The sequence below is a fragment of the Danio rerio genome, chromosome 5 (genome assembly GCF_052040795.2).
Source record: "Danio rerio strain M-AB ecotype USA chromosome 5, GRCz13ab, whole genome shotgun sequence".
Lineage (NCBI taxonomy): Eukaryota > Metazoa > Chordata > Actinopteri > Cypriniformes > Danionidae > Danio > Danio rerio.
Genome location: NC_141025.1, coordinates 56,455,001 through 56,474,437, shown reverse-complemented (window position 1 = coordinate 56,474,437; position 19,437 = coordinate 56,455,001). Strand labels below are relative to the sequence as shown.

General features: G+C 39.1%; 1 protein-coding gene across 6 annotated transcripts in view; it reads right to left on the bottom strand.

The window, feature by feature from the left end:
• Nucleotides 1-19,437, bottom strand: part of msh3 (mutS homolog 3 (E. coli)) — a 186,574-nt gene that overhangs the window by 43,412 nt on the left and 123,725 nt on the right. For 5 of the 6 annotated variants that reach the window (XM_087252484.1, XM_087252485.1, XM_087252482.1 and 2 more), the window contains 1 exon segment: nt 14,469-14,655. In XM_087252484.1, the coding sequence (XP_087108610.1) occupies nt 14,469-14,655 (187 nt within the window). 6 annotated transcript variants of the gene reach the window in all.

The window sequence follows — 19,437 nt, the reverse complement described above, 5'->3', positions numbered from 1 at the left end:
TCTTTTAACTTGGCAGCAATTTTGGGTGTTCACATTAATGTGAAGTGGCATATATTGAGAATTATTTGCTGCTAAATGTCCTGCGGATCATGCTAAGAAAGACTAAGCTAATGTAGTATAAATGCTAAATCAACATGTTTTAATTGTTTTAAAACATGACAGCCAAAGTATATTTGTTTGCAAATACAGTCAATCAACTTTACCCAATTCGATGGTGTGCGTAGATACAGATATCCAACACATGCACACTTGAAATATTCATCCTTGTCCAGAATCTGTGCTCGTTCTCTACGAAAATTTAAAGTTTCAAAATGGCACTACAAATAAAGTTACGGACTATCTTCATAATCACCTCTGTCTCCATTTCTTTATTCTATTCTTCAATTCTAGCAAATTGAAGCTACCCAGTGGTGGGGAAAGTACTGAAAAATCATACTTAAGTTAAAGTACCATTATTGCCTATAAAATGTAGTTTAAGTAGAGTAAAAGTATTTGTTGTAAATATTACTCAAAGCATGAGTAAAAAGTAGCCCAAGTATTCAAGAGTAGTGAGTATTATGCTGTAAAAAGCTAAAAAGTGACTAAAATCTAACGTTGAGCCAACATCTTAAAACATTAATATTGACATTAAATACTGATGTTTATTCAAAAGGTATGACAACTAAAATTCAGCATCTGATAGATGTCATAGTGGTAACGTCCAGGGGCGTTGCTAGGATCGAAAAGGATAAGGGGCTTAGCCCCAAGGACCCCCAATCTACCCCCCCCCCCCCCATTAAAAAAATAATGTTGTAATTCACCCCGCTAAAATACCACCACTTTCAAAAGGTAATCTACTTTTATAATAGATTTATAAATGGTTTAATAATAAATAGGGCTTTTGAGTTGACTTTTAGCAATAAATTTTGAAGGTTTGTGACTTGTAACACCAAAAAGGAAAAAAAAAACATTAATTAATTATCCCACTTCTCATTTACTAGTCTGTTGTGAGCCATATCATACCTCTTGAGCCTCCTATCTCCTCTCCTGATTTGCAGTTACTGTTAGTTTTTTGAAAATGTAATTTTCTGCATGTCTTCAAATCTAAAAAATATGATTTATTTTATAGTGTGAGTTGTTATCCAATGTGATACAAAGCTACAAACATGTTCAGTTGGACAGAGTGATTAACTAAGGTGTAGTGTTGTCAAGATACTGGAATTTCTAAATTCAATACCTTGCAAAATATTGATATTCAATAGGCTACTATTTTTGACATAATAAAAAAAATTATCAAAAATACTACAAAAATAAAAATAAAGATTTATATGCTAGAAATGTGTTTACTTCAAATTTATTTTGAGGGAGATTTTTTTTTGTTTTTTCCTCAAAATAAGGTGATGTGGGCATTGTAGCACTTTAAATGCAAGTAATGCCTGTTTCATTCATTCATTGAGCAGAAATTCCAGATATGCCTCACAAAAGTAGTAGAACAGTCCAGGAAATCCTTAATATGGATAAAGGCATCCAGCTATTGCTGTAGTTGAATGAAAATAAGATCTGAATAAGCATAAAAAGGCTTTAACTGATCATTTACGCGACTGCAATAATAAATGTTTATACAGTTGAAGTCAGAATTATTATCCCCCTTTGAATTTTAATTTATTTTTTAAATATTTCCCAAATTATGTTTAACAGAGCAAGGAAATTTCCACAGTATGTCTGATAATATTTTTTTCTTTTGAAGAAATTCTTATTCGTTTTATTTCAGCTAGAAAAAAAGCAGTATTACATTTAAAAAAAAAACCCTTTTAGGGTCAAAATTATTAGCCCCTTCAAGCTAATTTTTTTTCTGATAGAACAAACCATCATTATACAATAACTTGCCTAATTACCCTAACCTGCCTTTAAAGCCTTTAAATGTCACTTTAAGCTGTATAGAGGTGTCTTGAAAAATGTCATCCAAATACTGTCATCATGGCAAAGATACAACAAATTAGTTATTAGAGATGAGTTATTAAAACTATTATGTTTAGAAATGAGTTGAAAAATTCTTCTCTCCGTTAAACAGAAATTAGGTGAAAAAATGAACAGGGGGCTAATAATTCAACTGGGGCTAATCAGACTTCAACTGTATGTCTTCTTCCAGCCATCACAGGTATTTTCATAAGAAAGTCGATTTATAATCCCCTGCTTATTGACATAGCATGTTAAAGTAGAATGTAGCTATACAATATGCTAGATGCATGAACTCACTGTGATTTAACTATTACAGAAACAGATGTGACTGGCTATATCATATCTAGATAAATATGCCTAGATATCTATATCATATCTAGAAAGCTAGAACAATTTACGTTTTTTTGACTAATTTGCATGTATGCATTGATATGATGCACATTTTATCGATTACAGTTATTTTATTTCACCCAAACTACACATATTTTATACTGTGGAAACAAATGTTAAGCTTCATTAGTAGTTAGAACTATTCAGTTTCGCGAAAGAGTTGTATTATTACCTCATCAACTTCAGCTCTTCAAAATAATGAATAAATGAAGTGCAGTGGCGGAATTTTTTTAAACATCATGTGACAACAGTGCCACTCCCACCTGCCGGTAGATACAGGTACTGCTGAACAGCTGACCCGACACAAACACGGCGTGAGGTGGAATGTGCGTGATGTACGCCGTAATTTTCAGTACTTGGATAACAAAATAAATGTTATACACCATTATATATACTTATATATTATATATACTTATATTTTTATTTAAGTGCAACATATTGCAAAAGATCAGGGGCTTTTGACAATACATCAGGGGCTTAAGCCCCCAAAGCCCCCCCCTAACAACGCCACTGGTAACGTCCATGCAACGTCAAGCTGTAACATCATTAGACATTGATATTAGGTTGGATGTTGGACATTGACATCGGCCTGACATTGAGTTCTGATGTCAACCTGATTTTAATTTAAAAACAAAATGCAAAGTCCCCACAACATTGGGGTAAAACGTCAATCTTACGTCATGTTTATGTCTTGTGCCTGGGTGTTTAAGGCCATTTCGGTCATAATACAGTAAACATCAGTCATCTTCTCATCAGTGACATGCATTGTCACTGATGAGAAAAAATATCACATGACATCTAAACAGTCTCTGGATCAATGCGTGTAAAGACTTCGGACGTCTTCTTGCACACAACACTTCCACAGTTTGCTGCAATTATAAACCGCCCATGTCTTGAGGTAGTTCATTAGTATGCAATTTACCTCTTCTGTGTGTGATTTGGTTGGACCGCAATCACAGGACTGATTTTATTTAATCTTAATAGACAAGAAAAAAATAAAGTAGTGACTGCAGGTTGAAGGAAAGTATTGGAGTAAAAGTACAGATACTGCACTAAAAATGAACGGGAAAGTAAAAGTACACATTTTTAAAACTATTCAGCAGATTACAATTCCTGAGAAAAACTACTCAGTTACAGTAGTTTAAGTATGTTTAGTTTGTTACTTTACACTACGGAAGCCACCCCAGAATCGTTGAAGTCTAATGTGTCTTTTTGCGTTAAGTACCAAACTCTGTATTTCTAAAGGCACCGACATTGATTTAATTTGTGCCAAATTTTAGTACTTAAGAATGCATCTTTGATAAAGAGGGTCAGTCACCCTTTTTGCACACACCACAAGGTAACCAGAGTGATTTTGAGTCAATTTCTCCCCTTCTCCGCTTCCCTTAATCATTGGAATGTCCTGATTATCTTGGTGGTTTTAATGATGATCTTTTCAGATTTCCTGTGGAGTGAGGTGTGTTAAGAATAACTTAATCTGCTTGGAAGGATGTTGAAGGAACTCTGATCACGAATCACAAATATTCAACATGCTGAATGTTTTAAGAGACAATATTTTCCTGCCATTGATGAGATTTTTAGGTGTATTAGAGTACAGTGGTTCTCAATTCCGGTCCTTTGGACCCCCCGCCTTGCACATTTTGAATGACTGTTTTTCAATATGTGTTCTTGTGTCTTTGTTTTCTCGTGTAAAGTCCTTATCAATCGACAAATTTCGGTTAAAAAACTTAAGACACACTGTTAAAAATAAATGTTATTTTATAGGTTTTTGTCTGTATTTTTTACAGAATTTTCCATTTTTTTCATTATACAGTGAATCCCTGTTGTTTTACAGATATGTTCTGTAATAAAAAATTCTTTAAACATCTTTAAAAATTCTTTAAACATTAAACTTACAGTTATTGCTTATAATTTGGTACTACGTTATTTTCCTTTTTTTAAAGGAAATTTCATGTATTTTTAAAGAATAATGCGTAATTTTATGTTAATATTTACAGATTATTGCTGTAAAAATAGAGAAACAAAAATTCTGTCAAATAGTTTTTAGTGAAGATAGTAGACATATGAAGATAACATTAGGTTAATAAAGTCAAATAATGACCTATTGTTTGTAGGCTACATATAATGCATGCTCTGTAAACTATGAAACATTTATTTTAAAACTCTAACAATGTTGCTATGCGAACTGTGATGATCAACAGTGATCTAGCGGCTGCGGATCCCTGTACTACACACTTTACCTTAACGAACTACAACTCCCAGCATGCACCTCGCACACCCGGGTTCCTAATTCTAACTGATTACACACACAGTCAGAAGATCATTATGGACTGATTTTGAGGACCATAAATGCACACACAGACGCATAGTTTCTGAGTCTTAAACTGTTTAGTGTTTGACTCCTTTACTATGTAATTTTGTTTGCCGCCTTTACGCTTGGGATTATTTGTATGCATCTGTTTGTTCATGTTTCAACCTTTAATTCCAAGATGATTCTGTTCATAAACTGCTATTTGATCCTCAACTTTGTAGTGCAGGTGTCCTCACAAGACACTAACCTAGTTTTTGTTGGTAAACCATGACCAAATGTGTTATTTGTAGAAAAAAAAAAGAAAAAAAAGAAATAAGAAATTAGACAGATATCAGTTTGTATTTTATCAAGGAAATTGTTTTGGAGTTTAACCTACATCTCCTTAAAATATTTCTTAAACTATATTATAGTTTTTAGTTATATTTACAGTGTTTTTGACAACAGAAATTATTTGTACCTAAGCTTTTTTTAATCATTCTTTAATTTTTTTTTTAAGGTATGTTAACAGTGGAAAATTTCATGGAATATTTAGAGAATTCATGCATAATCACATTAATCTGTATAATTACAGTAATATCCTGTATAATTGCAGTAATAATCCTTATAATCACATTAATTATCTATTATTACATTAATACATTATATATTTGCAGTAATACAATTACAGTTAAAAGCTGTAAAATGACAGTAACAACAAGAAATTACTGTTTTTTTTTTCAGATTACCCACATTTTTTAGTACAGTTTTGTTCTGTTTTTTGTTTTAGTTTTTTTACAAATTTTCTGCCACCCCTGCTGCTTGAAAATTACTGTTTTTTATTTTATTATTATTATTATTATTATTATTATTATTTTACACTGCAGGAACACGTATGAAAAACCTGAATGTATTCTAGATATTGAGGATGTATCGATGCAGTACCAAAGACCATAGAATTCACAAGACATGTCACTCATATAGTTTCGAATGAGGAAAAGTGTAACTGTCAATACGGCGAATGAAGCCCTGCCTACTAGTACAGGAGCAAATAATCAATATAATCGCTATAGACTGACAGGGACCAGCTAAGACCTGACTTGTGCTTTTATGATCGTTTGGCAGTCAACAAACACACTGGAAACTCAGCGAATACTTGCTTCATAGACATGAGAAATATATCCACATAAAACTTGAAATCTGTACTTTTAAATGAAGCAAGTGCATTTGAAAACAAATAATTTTTGTAGTTTGTAATCTGTATGAAATAAACGTGAGGTACAGTCTTGTTAATTGCACATCACATGACAGGAACTACTCAAACGCCCACAAACTTGTTTACAGACTTGTTAACAAAGAGTCGCTTTCATTTCTGGAGGAGATTCACCATCAACACTAAGTTGTGAATTAGTTCAGAAGAGCAGCGTGATTAAAAAATGATTATCCAGAGGATGATAATGCATAGAATGGCCATAAATGAGGTTGTTGTCGTGATGAAAGTCCTTTTGAGAGCGCATGTGCATAAGCTCGGGCAACCTGAAAATATGCAGATTTTGTTTGATTCGGAAAAAAAAAAAAAATTGAGACAGTTTATTAGTGGTTTTAAATATGTAATGTAATTGTAAGCTTGGCAAACAGCTTTGGAAAATTTTGTTTTCCCATTCACACAGAATGCTCGAGCATACTGCCCTGAAGGGATTTCAAAGATGGCCGCCATGTGTAATGATTTGCCCTAAAGGGACCTTGGCAGTACTCACTCTAGAAGTCACTGCAGCTGAATAAAGGAGGTGGGAAGCGCAGCATTTCATACCCATTTATTATTAAAGTCCAGCGATATCATTTACAGCATTTATCTCAGAAATTTCCTTTAATTATACTTTTTTTGCTGAAGATTTACTTGTATTGTGCAAAGTATATTTGTAAGGCTGTTGTGCATGTTATATTCTCTGTTCTCGTGGTCTACTGAGTTCATTCTTCCGAAGTAACTTTGCAGGACCATTCTCCACGAGAACGCAAGTCCCATGTTTGCCTTCTTGTAATTGAGAAACAGCCCATGTCTTTCTTACTTAACACACCAGATTCAGATCATCAGCTCGTTAACAGAAAGTTCACTGAAGCTTGTGTGTCAAATAAGAAAGACATAAAAAATGTGCAGGGTGGAAGGTCGTGAGGATCAAAATTGAGAACCACTAGAGTAAGGCAAAACCTAGCATATGTTGAGTGAGGTATCGGACTTAAAGGTCTGAAATTGAAATATAAGACAATCAGAAAAGTAAAAGTTAGATTGCATGTTAAAATTAAGAGCTATACAGCTTTCCATTAGTTTACTCCATTTATTATCAGTGCTCACCACAACAAAAGATCTGCCCCAATTTATCTGGATAAAGTTAATAAAATATACTTGGATATTTGTGTGTTTTACAGACATGAACACACAGAAACACACTCAGGCCCCGTTTACACTATTGTGTTTTAAATTTAAAATGGCATTTTAAAATGAAAACGATAGCGTCCACACTAGCGTTTCACCCAGCGTTTCTAAATAACTCTTTGGTCTACACCAAAACGACTGAAATGCACACCAAGGGACCACACACACACTCTGGCATGCGCTGCAGCATATCTACCCAGATGAGAGCTGTGCTCGTCTGATTGTTCATTAAGGATCTACCGCTGGATCTAATCTCACTATATTTGTTAAACGTGATATTTAATTCATCTTGTTGTCTATATCTAACGACATATTCCTCGACTTTGGTTTTTTGAATCTATTACTTGTTCTCAGGTAACGTGTTTTGGCTGAGCGCAGAGATAAGTTAATAATTAATTTAACCACGTACATTCTGTACTTAAACTGATTGCTTACCTTTATTTCCTATAATGTATACACTTATTGTACTTTATACTTTTATAATGACCAATATTCGTTTTATTCATTTTGTATTTTCAATGAAAATGAAAGGAGGCAGTAATGTTATAGGATGCATTTTGTTATAAATCTGTTTTCCATATTAAACTTGCGAAGTCTGAACTTACAAGGAGAGGATGCGAGACTGAACTGAGGAAAAGCCCCAATCAGAGAGGCGAACATCTGCAGCAACGCCTCCGTTTTCAGATGTCTCCATTTTCCCCCATCCACAATGAGATGGAGCAGCAGCGTTTTAGAATGAAAACGGCCTCTTCAGGGTTTTCAAAAAGCTCCGTTTTCGGCGCTCGAAAACTCCGGCATAGTGTGAACGGATGGCGTGACCGTAGCAAAACGTATGCTTTTTAAAACAAAAACGCATTATTGTAAACGGGGCCTCACTGCATGTAGGCACACACAGACACACATAGGGTTGGGCGATGTTGATGTCTAATGTGAAACATTGTAGTAGACAATAGGGGTGGGGTGGGGGTGGGGGTTGTTGATAGAGAGCGCGTGACGTGTTTGAAGAGCAAGAAGGAATCTGGGGGGTGAGAAGGGTGTGCAACTCATTTGAGGACCGGAAGAGATGCGCGACTTCCAGGAGATTATCACTTGTATGCGGGCATTATGAGTCCCGCAAATGCATAATGATTCCCGAAACTTCTGGGAGACCTGGGATGTCTAAATATCACATTTATCAACTATAGTGAGACGCGATCCAGCAGTACATCCTTGATAAACTGTCCGACGTGCACTGCTCTCTGTCTGGAGCTCAGAGGAGGACATGACAGTGTGTGGCTCTGTGTGTGGCTCTGTCTGTGCGTGTGTGTGGTCACGTGATGTGCGTTTTCAGCGGACGGAGGGCTGTTTAGAAATGCTAGGTAAACACGGTGTGGATGTGGACCATTTTCATTCTAAAATGCTATTTTAACACTAAGACATATTAGTGTAAACGAGGCCTAAGAGTGTTTTTATTTTTTTTTTTTTGTTAGCGGGTTTGTGACGGGGTGGGGCAGAGGCCCAACGCTACTCACACATACACTATCACACACTCTCACACACTCTCTCACACTCTCTCTCTCTCTCTCACACACACACACACACACACACACACACACACACACACACACACACATATATATATATATATATATATATATATATATATATATATATATATACATATATATATATATATATATATATATATATATATATATATATATATATATATATATATATATATATATATATATATATACAAAATCACTCACATAAATGTGTGTTTGCGTGTCTGATGTGTTCATGAGTATGTGTATGAATGAGTGTGTATGGATGTTTCCAAGTGAAGGGTTGCGGCTGGCAGGGCATTCGCTGCGCAAACAAATGCTGGATAAGTTGATGGCTCTTTCTGCTCTAGCAACCCCAGATTGATAAAGGGACTAAGCCGAAAAGAAAATGAATCAATGAATGAAATGTTAAGATTAAGATTATTGGAGTAACAAAAATAACTAATTATAAAAGTTAACTCTAATGTACTACCAAAAAAAATATTTCAAACTATTTAAATACAGTAGGTTTACTCTCAATTTACTTTCCAACCAGACTCTTAGCTTTCATTTAATCAATCAATACTGTATCTGATATTTCAACTAACAGAACAACAACAACAACAAAACTGCCTACCAATGGTTAACTTCAGGAAGAAAACTAAAATGACACACAGCAGCTTTAAACAAGCATGTCCCACAGGAGATAAGTAAAGAGACTCTAGTTGAACCGTGTCCCAATGGATAGACTGGTATAAGATATTTTTCTTATGTGTCTGGAGGGATTAAGCACCCCTGAGTCCGAAATTTCCCCTGATGCTTTGCTTTGCTCTAGAGTATAAATCATTAAGTCTCACGACTCAGTAACAGAATTTTTGTCCTCATAGCTGTTGGAAGAAAAACCGTTTTTAATTACTTTTAGAATTGCACCTACTGTGACATATTGCGCGTCATATTTTCAAATGCTTCCAGGTGCCACAGAACTGTTATTAAAACTGTGAATGTTTAATGATGTTCACACTTTTAACTACTGTAGGTGTAATTTTGGATCTTGTGATTCCAGTCATGCGAGTTTCTGGGGAGTAGAGAAAGAGCAAACGTTCATGAGCTTATGTTAAACACAGCTGTCTCCTCACAATGTCATTTTATTTTCATCTATTGTGGAAGTTCTATTGTGACTTTAAGTACTCTTTTATATCTACAATTTACTAATGCACACTGGAGTTTCAAAGTATTCAGCGCATATCAAGGTAGTGACGCCTTTCTTTTAATGGCCTATCCATCAGTGAGAGACGCAGCTATTTTAAAAACAATTTTGAACTTAATAAAAACCCAAAATGAAAAACATGAAAGAAGAAAAAATGAAGAGAAACTAAATTTTATGCAAGAACAAATGCTCTAAATGTTGAACATGATTAAATTATGCAGAACCCTGCAATCTTTACAGTGTACTGATGATATTTTTTTTATTTAAAAAAATGTCATTTAGATGAGTGTTTCTCAACCACGTTCCTGGAGGACCACCAGCACTGCATGTCTTGGATGTCTCCTTTACCTGTTACACCCATTACAGGTCTTTTAGTCTCTGTTAATGAGCTGATGATCTGAATCTGGTGTTTTTGGTAAGGAACGCATGGGCATTTTTTAATTCAAATTTGAAAGAAATGTCATTTGTACACTGTAAAAGTTGCAGGGTTCCACACAATTTATTTATACTGTCCCAACAAAAATCAGTTAAGTTAACATAATGATTTAGTAGATTTAACATAAGTATACTGAACATAAAATAACTAAGTTGTCCCCCAAAAAAACTCATGAATTGGTTGTTTTAACTCATTTTAAACAGGTAGTTTGAACAAGCTATACAATATGTTTTTTAAGTGCATCCTGAGTAATAAAACAATTATTAATGTTTTACTCAAGCACAGGAGTAATAATAAGTATATATATATATATATATATATATATATATATATATATATATATATATATATATATATATATATATATATATATATATATATATAATATGTATAAATATATATGCCTAAAAAGCCAGGCTTTTGCCCATCATAAAAGGATTCAGGTTTTGCATATCTTAAAAGATTTCTCTCATCCAAGGCCAAAATCTAGAGGCCTTTGATCACCACTTTGACATTTGTACAGCCTTCTGATGAAATTCTGCCAGTGTCTGGAGTTTCAAAACACAGTGTGGCTTGTCCTACACTTAATGTCAAATCAAGAACCAATAGGAGTACAGAACGTCATGTCACAATTAGTGACAATTACAATTATAAATCAGCCTACAATGCATCCCCAACTCAGAAACTCTGTTATCAGAGTTCAACACAGACTCTATGATATTGTTAACTGCAACATATTGGGCCCTATCATACACTCGGCGCAATGTGGCGCAAGGCGCGGCACAATACTTGTTTGGTAGTTTCAGCTTGGCGCAAGAGTTGTTTTGAGGCGTTGCGCTACGCTGTTTAAATAGCAAATGCATTAGCGCTCATATGTGCGTCCATAGGCGTTCTGGTCTAAAAAAAGGAAGGCATTCTGAGGCGCACGGCTGGTGCGTCGCTATTTTGAGAAACTAAAATAGATTTTTCATTAGACCAAAACAAACCTGGTCTAAACTCTGACGCAGAGTTGCGCCTCTCTTACAGACTGCTAAATACACACAAGAGAGCAATAGGCAAATATCTTTACATATGAAAAAAAAATTTATATTAAGGATATATATAGGATATAATAAGAATAGATATAGGATATAAATATAAAGGATTAAAATAATACAAAACATATTATTTTCTAGCCTACATAAATATGAAAAATCACTGCTTTTATGTCTTCTTCATCTCGGGAGGCTTTTTCAGTTCATTCATAACAATTTGCTTTTGTATAATGTTATTAGTATTAGCAGTATTATTTATTATATCCATATTTATATTTGTTTTATTAAAAACAAGCTTAGATTTGCCCACCTGTCAGGTTTTAGACCATAAGGGGCACAGCATGTGTTTTAGGATATAACTTAGGTTTTTGAGCACACTTCGTTAATATTGTTCATTTATTCGTTTGCTGGAAATTAGAACTGAATTTAGAAATAGTTTTGAAACGAATATTTGCGCTTAACAAACGCGATTAATTATTTATAGACTAATTCATGTCTGTGCGTAAAGGTTTCCCTATCCAAGAGCGAAAGTGAAAGTGATCCATTATCTCTCATTCTCACGCAGTAGATGCTCTGTTTAACAGTTTTCTTTTAAAAAAACTGTTAACTGTTAACTGTTAAATTTGCTAGTGAAATGCTCAGTTTTTCCACTTAGACTTTACGTCCTGTAAATAGCGAATGCGCTTATGGCGCAACGCAGCTGGCTCTTAAAGGGAATGGGAGATGAGACTCTAATTGGTTTATTCTCAAAACACACCTATAACTCATTAAGAAAATAAACTCAACCCTTTTAGACCATGCGCCTTGGCGCAAAGCGGATTTTCCCATCAGTACATTAGCAAAAATGCGTTCTGACACGCCCTGAAAGCGTTTGCGACCTGCGTTTTGCGCTCTGCGCATGGACCGTCAAGATAGAGCCCATTGTGTCTAACTGTAATTTTATTTCAATTAATGCTGTCAATCTATTAAAAAAATTTACTAACTAATCGCAATTAAAAGACTTGAGAAGAAGTTGTGATTCTGGCTATTTAAATATAAAATGGAACAATGTTAACTCGATACAAAGAAACTATGTAAATTCAAAATAGGACTGTTTATTAGAATTTTATTAAATTCATGTAAACAACATACCTGCAATAAACCTCAGGATCATCAAACTGTTGGCTTGAAAGCCATATTTGTTACAGACATAAAAAAAAGTGCCATTTGAATTTGAAAATAATCCAAGGCCAATAAAAAACAAAAATGACTTCCATGTTGGATGCTAAGCGGACTATAAAAATACCAAAATACAGGCATTGCAAATATGGAAATTGGAAAATTATAATAATAAAGTAATGAATACAAACAAATCCTTCAAACATTCATTCATTTTCTTTTCAGCTTAGTCCCTTTATTAATCTGGGGTCACCACAGCGGAATGAACTGTCAACTTATCCAGCATATGTTTTTATGCAACGGATGCCCTTCCTGCTTACTCATTCACACTCATTCACAACGGACAATTTAGCCTACCCAATTCACCTGTACCGCATGTCTTTGGACTTGTGGGGGAAAATAAAGCACACAGAGGAAACCCACGCTAACACGGGGAGAACATGCAAACTACATAAAGAAATGCCAACTGACCCAGCCAAGGCTCGAACCAGCAACCTTCTTGCTGTGAGGCGATTGTGCTACCCACTGCACCACCGTGCAGCCTACAAACGATTGTACTCGTTGAAAAGTTGTATTGCTGAAAGTTGAAATTTGAGACAGACCACTCTGTTGACATTATTAGGGACAATGTGGCTCTTTTATTTGGATTGATGTGAATTGAAAGTAAGAATAGTCTCTCACGGGTAGGGTTGGGTACCGAAACCTGCGACAAGCACATAAGAAGCCTTAAGTGGTACATCAAAGGCACACATAGGTACGCGTTGTGTCACACCACAGACTATAGAATGTTTAAAAGGGACTTTAGTCACACCATCGCAAAACATTTAATTCAAAACAATTTTGAGGGATAAAGACACCGTTGGCGATGTTTGTTCTTGTTGCTAGGAAACGCACGCACATAGGCACCGCTTGCCGTACAGCACATACGATGAGCAACTCCCTTCAGATTCACTAACATGCATGATAACGGTCATCAAACTGCTTAAACTAGTTTGACACAACGACGTTATCGTTAATTGTTTTATACTGAAACTTTCCGTCTAAAAGTCCTTCCTTGGTCTTACTTATATTTCTTTGCACAACGGCTACAACAGGAAATACAAAACTGCAAACATGGTAATTGACTTTTTTAAGTGTAAAATACTTCAAGCTAATCGCATGCGTTAACATGCTAATTTTGACAGCATTCATTTTTATTTAAATCCCTGATTTCTGGATTCCATATAAATAAAGCTATCAATTCATATAAACATTGTACAAAATTACCCAGTCTGTCTCTAAACAAGCTTCTTTGTGTGTTTATGTCCATATAGAATTGAAATTCACTTGTTAAACTTATAGCTGAGAACACATTCACACTGTCTGACAAACTTCTGTATCACAAATCCTACAGTGTCCACTGATCTAAGATAGGGAAACTATACATCTTTAATATATTTACATGTCCTAAAACAAAACTAGATAAGACTGATGCTAATATTCTCCAACTAGCAAAATATCAGCAGATTGATTGGCTTGACTTGCAACACAATATTGGGTTAAATGTATAATTCACCCAAAAATAAAAAATTTACTCACCTTCAAGTGGTTTTGTAGTGTACCTTTACAAGTTTCCATTTTTTTGGTTTAACACAAAGGAATATATTTTGAAAAAAAAAATTTGAAACCAGTAACCCTCTCTAACCCTGCCTATTGCAGGCAAAACAAATACTGTGGAAATCAATGCTTCAGGTTTCCAACACTTTTCAAAATAACTTATTTTGTGTTCAACAGAAACAAGTGAACAGTAAGTAAATGATTCCATTTTGGATCAACTATCCCTTTAAGGACATGGGAGTGACCTGGAAACTACTAAAATCACAGTCCACTATGTAGCCCAAGCAGGATCTAATCACAGGCTGCAGAACAAGGACTATCACTCGATTAGTAAATACAAGTCACTGTGGATGAACTGTGTTAATAATAATCTTTATAACAAATGAAAACGTCATATTATTGTAGATTTACACCTATTTTTGCTAATGCCTAAAGTGTACCAACAAGTCTTTCAGTATCACTAACCTCTCTGATGAAGAACTCCAGCGTGGCGTAGGCAATGGCAATGCCGTCGTGAGTGCTGGTGCCTCGACCCAACTCATCCAGGATGACCAGGGAACGGGATGTGGCACAAGCCAAAACATCTGACGTTTCCAGAAGCTCCTCCATAAAGGTGCTTCTGCCCCTGGAGATGTTGTCAGATGCTCCCATTCTGTCAGAAGCAATCCCAGTAAAAAAAAAAAAACTCAAATTAGCAAACAAATAAATATGGGCAACAATTTTAAAGATTAAATGCTGTAACAATTTAGTAATCTCCATGTCATTCTAAAGCTGACTCTCTGTGCGAATCGTGTTATAACAGAGCAACACAAACAGCACACAGAAGTATAAATGCACCGAAACGAGCAAGGCATGCGCCATGGGTCACACCAAACACTTGATGCAGAAATATAAACCAGGTTTTAATCTGATTTCAAAAAGATTTGACATTTCTAAATGAATCAGCCATTTCAAATGAATCATTCTATAACTTTGACTCCGACCAAGCCATTAAGATTGACACAATTTAAAATAATTCTCAACTAAAATCTGCTTACAGCTATGTGTAACTGCAGTGTCGGAAGGGTTCTTCGGCAGTTCATTACAAAGGCCACAGTCAGCATTAGAGATAAGACTAACTTATATCTAGCCTAATGAGAGAGGCAGGCAGGTGATAATGAAAATGGTCTACAAACACGCAACAAACTGCATTGCCTGTGAGAATAAAAAGTGTTTAAGTATTGATTAGTTAGCTTTTTTCAGAGCTACAGGAGCTCTACAATAAATGATGAACCACAACATGATCACATGGCTTACCCCTTATGTGGCATTCATTTAAATGTTCATAAGAAAAACCCTAGAGTTTTACTTTGGGTAACGAAAAGGCTTCTGAATCTTGATGAAAATTATGTTGTGTTCAATGTCAATGCCATATATTTCACCCTGGACTACAATAGAATTGAAATATTGACTAAAGATTATCTTCTACGATAATTAATTAATTTTTCTTCAGCTTAGCCCCTTATTTAAAAGAAGTCGCCACATCAGAATGAACCACTAAATATTACGGCATATGTTTTATGCAGCGTATGCTTTTTCAGCTGCAACCCATAACTGAAAAACACCCATATATTATATTTTGCAAATTTTGCACTGTAAATAAATCAAAACTGATTAAACTGGTTTAAATTAGTAATGCAAATGTCAGGGTTCTGCCACTCTGGTCTTGTAAATTCTTGTTTTGGTGGCAGATCTCGGACACTACCTGTGTCTGGTCCTGTTTCTGTCTCTGTGTGCGCGCGCGCCGTCGTGGGTGTACGCAGAGTGTGCGCGCTCCTGCTTGGCGCGGCCGCGCGCGCGCTCTGCGTCCCTCAGATGCGTACGCTCTTGTACTCGTGTTTGTGTTTTCGTCTGTCAGCAGCATGGTGTTTCATTCCCAGCGTCTCAGTCTTGTTGGTTTCGGTTTTGGTCGGCGCTGGGATGAAGCATGCATGCTGCATATGTGAGCGCATGGTGAGTGTTTTCATTCATCGTGTGCTTGTGTCTTGCGTCTTTTGTCAAAGCACATGGCTCGGTGTTTACATTGGTCACGTGCTTTTGTCGTGTGCTTCAGTGTTGTGTTATGTGAGCGCATGGCTTGTATTGTCTCTCTGTGTCATGCGCTCTCCCGTCTATTGTCTAGTCCCACCCTCCTTGTTAACCCATATTTAGTTAATTGTGTACACCTGTGTTTCAATTTACTTTTTTGCTTTATAATCCCCCTCATGTTTTCAGTCCTTTGTCAGTTCGTCGTTGCTAGTTTCCTGTCTTGTTGTGTCCAGCCCTGTCTTGTCCTGCCAGTCCTGCCAGCCCTGTCAAGTTTGTTTTTGCCTTTGTATTCATGTTTTCCCCCTTCGGGGTAGTTTTGTTTTGCCTTTTATTTTAATTTTATTATTAATAAATACCCATTGTTTCTTTGCACTTGAGTCCTCGCTCCTTTTCCCCACCACGACCGTGACAGTACGAACTGACCAAAGAAGAGGACTCAGCAGAAAAATGGGTAGCTTCCTCTTTCCATCTCCTTTTCTTGGGGGCTCTGTCAAACACCAGCTGCTTCAGGTTGTCCAGGAAATCTCCCTGCAGCAGGGAGAGGTGGACATCAGAAATTTCGCCCACGACTTCCTTGCTGTAGTGGATGGCCTTGAGTATGAGGATAACCTGGACCTCAAGGAGGCATTTAACATCTGCCTAACGGAGCCCCTCAGCCCTGTGGAGATGGAGAGGCTGGAGTACCTGCCATTTTGGCGCTTTGTGTTTAAGCTCCACCAACTCCGCACAAAGCGCCAGCCCACTGACTGCTTCACATATCCATCTGCAGTCAGTGGGGGCCCCAGTCCTCCAATGACCCAGAAACGGCGAAGGAGGAGGAAGACCGGGTCTGCCTTACCTGTCGCCCACCCAGAGGTGACCGAACCTGCTGCAGCCCTTTCAGTTACCATCCTGGCTGCAGCATCACTTACTGAGGCACCCGCAACAGACACTGCACCAGTCCTGCAGGCAGTGGAGTATACTGCAGTGTCTGAAGAGGTGGCCAGCTTCCCGCCACCCAGACCAAGGAAGCGTCGGAGGAGAAAGGGCTCCTCCACCACAACGGCTCCAGCCCCAGAGCGCCCTCCAGTGTCGGCTCCAGCCCCAGAGCGCCCTCCAGTGTCGGCTCCAGCCCCAGAGCGCCCTCCAGTGTCGGCTCCAGCCCCAGAGCGCCCTCCAGTGTCGGCTCCAGCCCCAGAGCGCCCTCCAGTGTCGGCTCCAGCCCCAGAGCGCCCTCCAGTGTCGGCTCCAGCCCCAGAGCGCAGCTCAGTGCCGGTCCCAGTCCGGCTCCTTGCCCTGCCGGCGCCACCCAGACGTCTTGCCCTGCCGGCGCCACCCAGACGTCTTGCCCTGCCGGCTTCAGCCCGGCTCCTTGCCCTGCCGGCGCCACCCAGACGTCTTGCCCTGCCGGCTTCAGCCCGGCTCCTTGCCCTGCCGACGCCACCCAGACGTCTTTCCCTGCCGGCACCACCCAGACGTCAAGCCCTGCTGGCCCCAGCCCGGCTACTTGCCCTGCCGGCACCACCCAGACGTCTTGCCCAGCCGGCTCCAGCCCGGCACCTTGCTCTGCCGGCACCTACCAGACGTCTTTCCCTGCCGGCACCTACCAGACGTCTAGCCCTGCCGGCCCCAGCCCGGCTCCTTGCCCGGCCGACGCCACCCAGACGTCTTGCCCAGCCGGCTCAAGCCCGGCACCTTGCCCTGCCGGCACCTACCAGACGTCTTTCCCTGCCGGCACCTACCAGACGTCTAGCCCTGCCGGCCCCAGCCCGGCTCCTTGCCCTGCCGGCACCTACCAGACGTCTAGCCCTGCCGGCCCCAGCCCGGCTCCTTGCCCTGCCGGCCCCAGCCCGGCTCTTTTCCCTGCCGGCCCCAACCAGACGTCTTGCCCTGCCGGCCCCAGCCCAGCTCCTTGCCCTGCCAGCGCACCCCAGACGTCTTGCCCAGCCGGCCCCAGCCCGGCTCCTAGCCCCGCCGGCTCCCCTCTGGTCTTCAGCCCCGCCGGTTTTAGTTAAGTCGCCTCTAGACCAGCCGGCTCCCCACAGGCCTTCATCCCAGCCAGCTTCCTACAGGCCTCCTGCCTTGGTATCCCAGGCCGATCCTCCTTGGGTTGTCCCTCCTGCTCCACCTTGGAGCATGCCTCTGCCACCCTGGACTGATCCTCCGGCTCCACCCTGGTTCCCTGCCGGGGTCCCTGACCCATTGCACCTGTCCTGGACTGTCCCTCCTGATCCTCCCTGGTTTTGCCCTCCCATCCCTCCCTTGTTTGTCTTGTTGGGTCTGACTTGGCTCCCCTCCCTCCCCCCCTTCATGTCTTGCCTGTTCACCTCCCTGTCTTGTGTCTGTTGATGTTGCCTGTTTTGTTGTCTTGTAGTGTTTCTTGTCTGTCTTGTACCTTGTTCGATGTTCCCTTTAGGGACGCCAGGTGGCGTCCCTTTTGGGGGGGGGTAGTGTCAGGGTTCTGCCACTCTGGTCTTGTAAATTCTTGTTTTGGTGGCAGATCTCGGACACTACCTGTGTCTGGTCCTGTTTCTGTCTCTGTGTGCGCGCGCGCCGTCGTGGGTGTACGCAGAGTGTGCGCGCTCCTGCTTGGCGCGGCCGCGCGCGCGCTCTGCGTCCCTCAGATGCGTACGCTCTTGTACTCGTGTTTGTGTTTTCGTCTGTCAGCAGCATGGTGTTTCATTCCCAGCGTCTCAGTCTTGTTGGTTTCGGTTTTGGTCGGCGCTGGGATGAAGCATGCATGCTGCATATGTGAGCGCATGGTGAGTGTTTTCATTCATCGTGTGCTTGTGTCTTGCGTCTTTTGTCAAAGCACATGGCTCGGTGTTTACATTGGTCACGTGCTTTTGTCGTGTGCTTCAGTGTTGTGTTATGTGAGCGCATGGCTTGTATTGTCTCTCTGTGTCATGCGCTCTCCCGTCTATTGTCTAGTCCCACCCTCCTTGTTAACCCATATTTAGTTAATTGTGTTCACCTGTGTTTCAATTTACTTTTTTGCTTTATAATCCCCCTCATGTTTTCAGTCCTTTGTCAGTTCGTCGTTGCTAGTTTCCTGTCTTGTTGTGTCCAGCCCTGTCTTGTCCTGCCAGTCCTGCCAGCCCTGTCAAGTTTGTTTTTGCCTTTGTATTCATGTTTTCCCCCTTCGGGGTAGTTTTGTTTTGCCTTTTATTTTAATTTTATTATTAATAAATACCCATTGTTTCTTTGCACTTGAGTCCTCGCTCCTTTTCCCCACCACGACCGTGACAGCAAATTAGCAACTTCATTTGCATTTTTGTTTTTGTTAAAGCATAAAACCTCAATTACAAAAAAATTGACACTTTTAGCTGTTTTTTTTAGTATAGGGTCACATATGGTTCTTTGGTCATGGGTTAAGTCAAAGATGCTG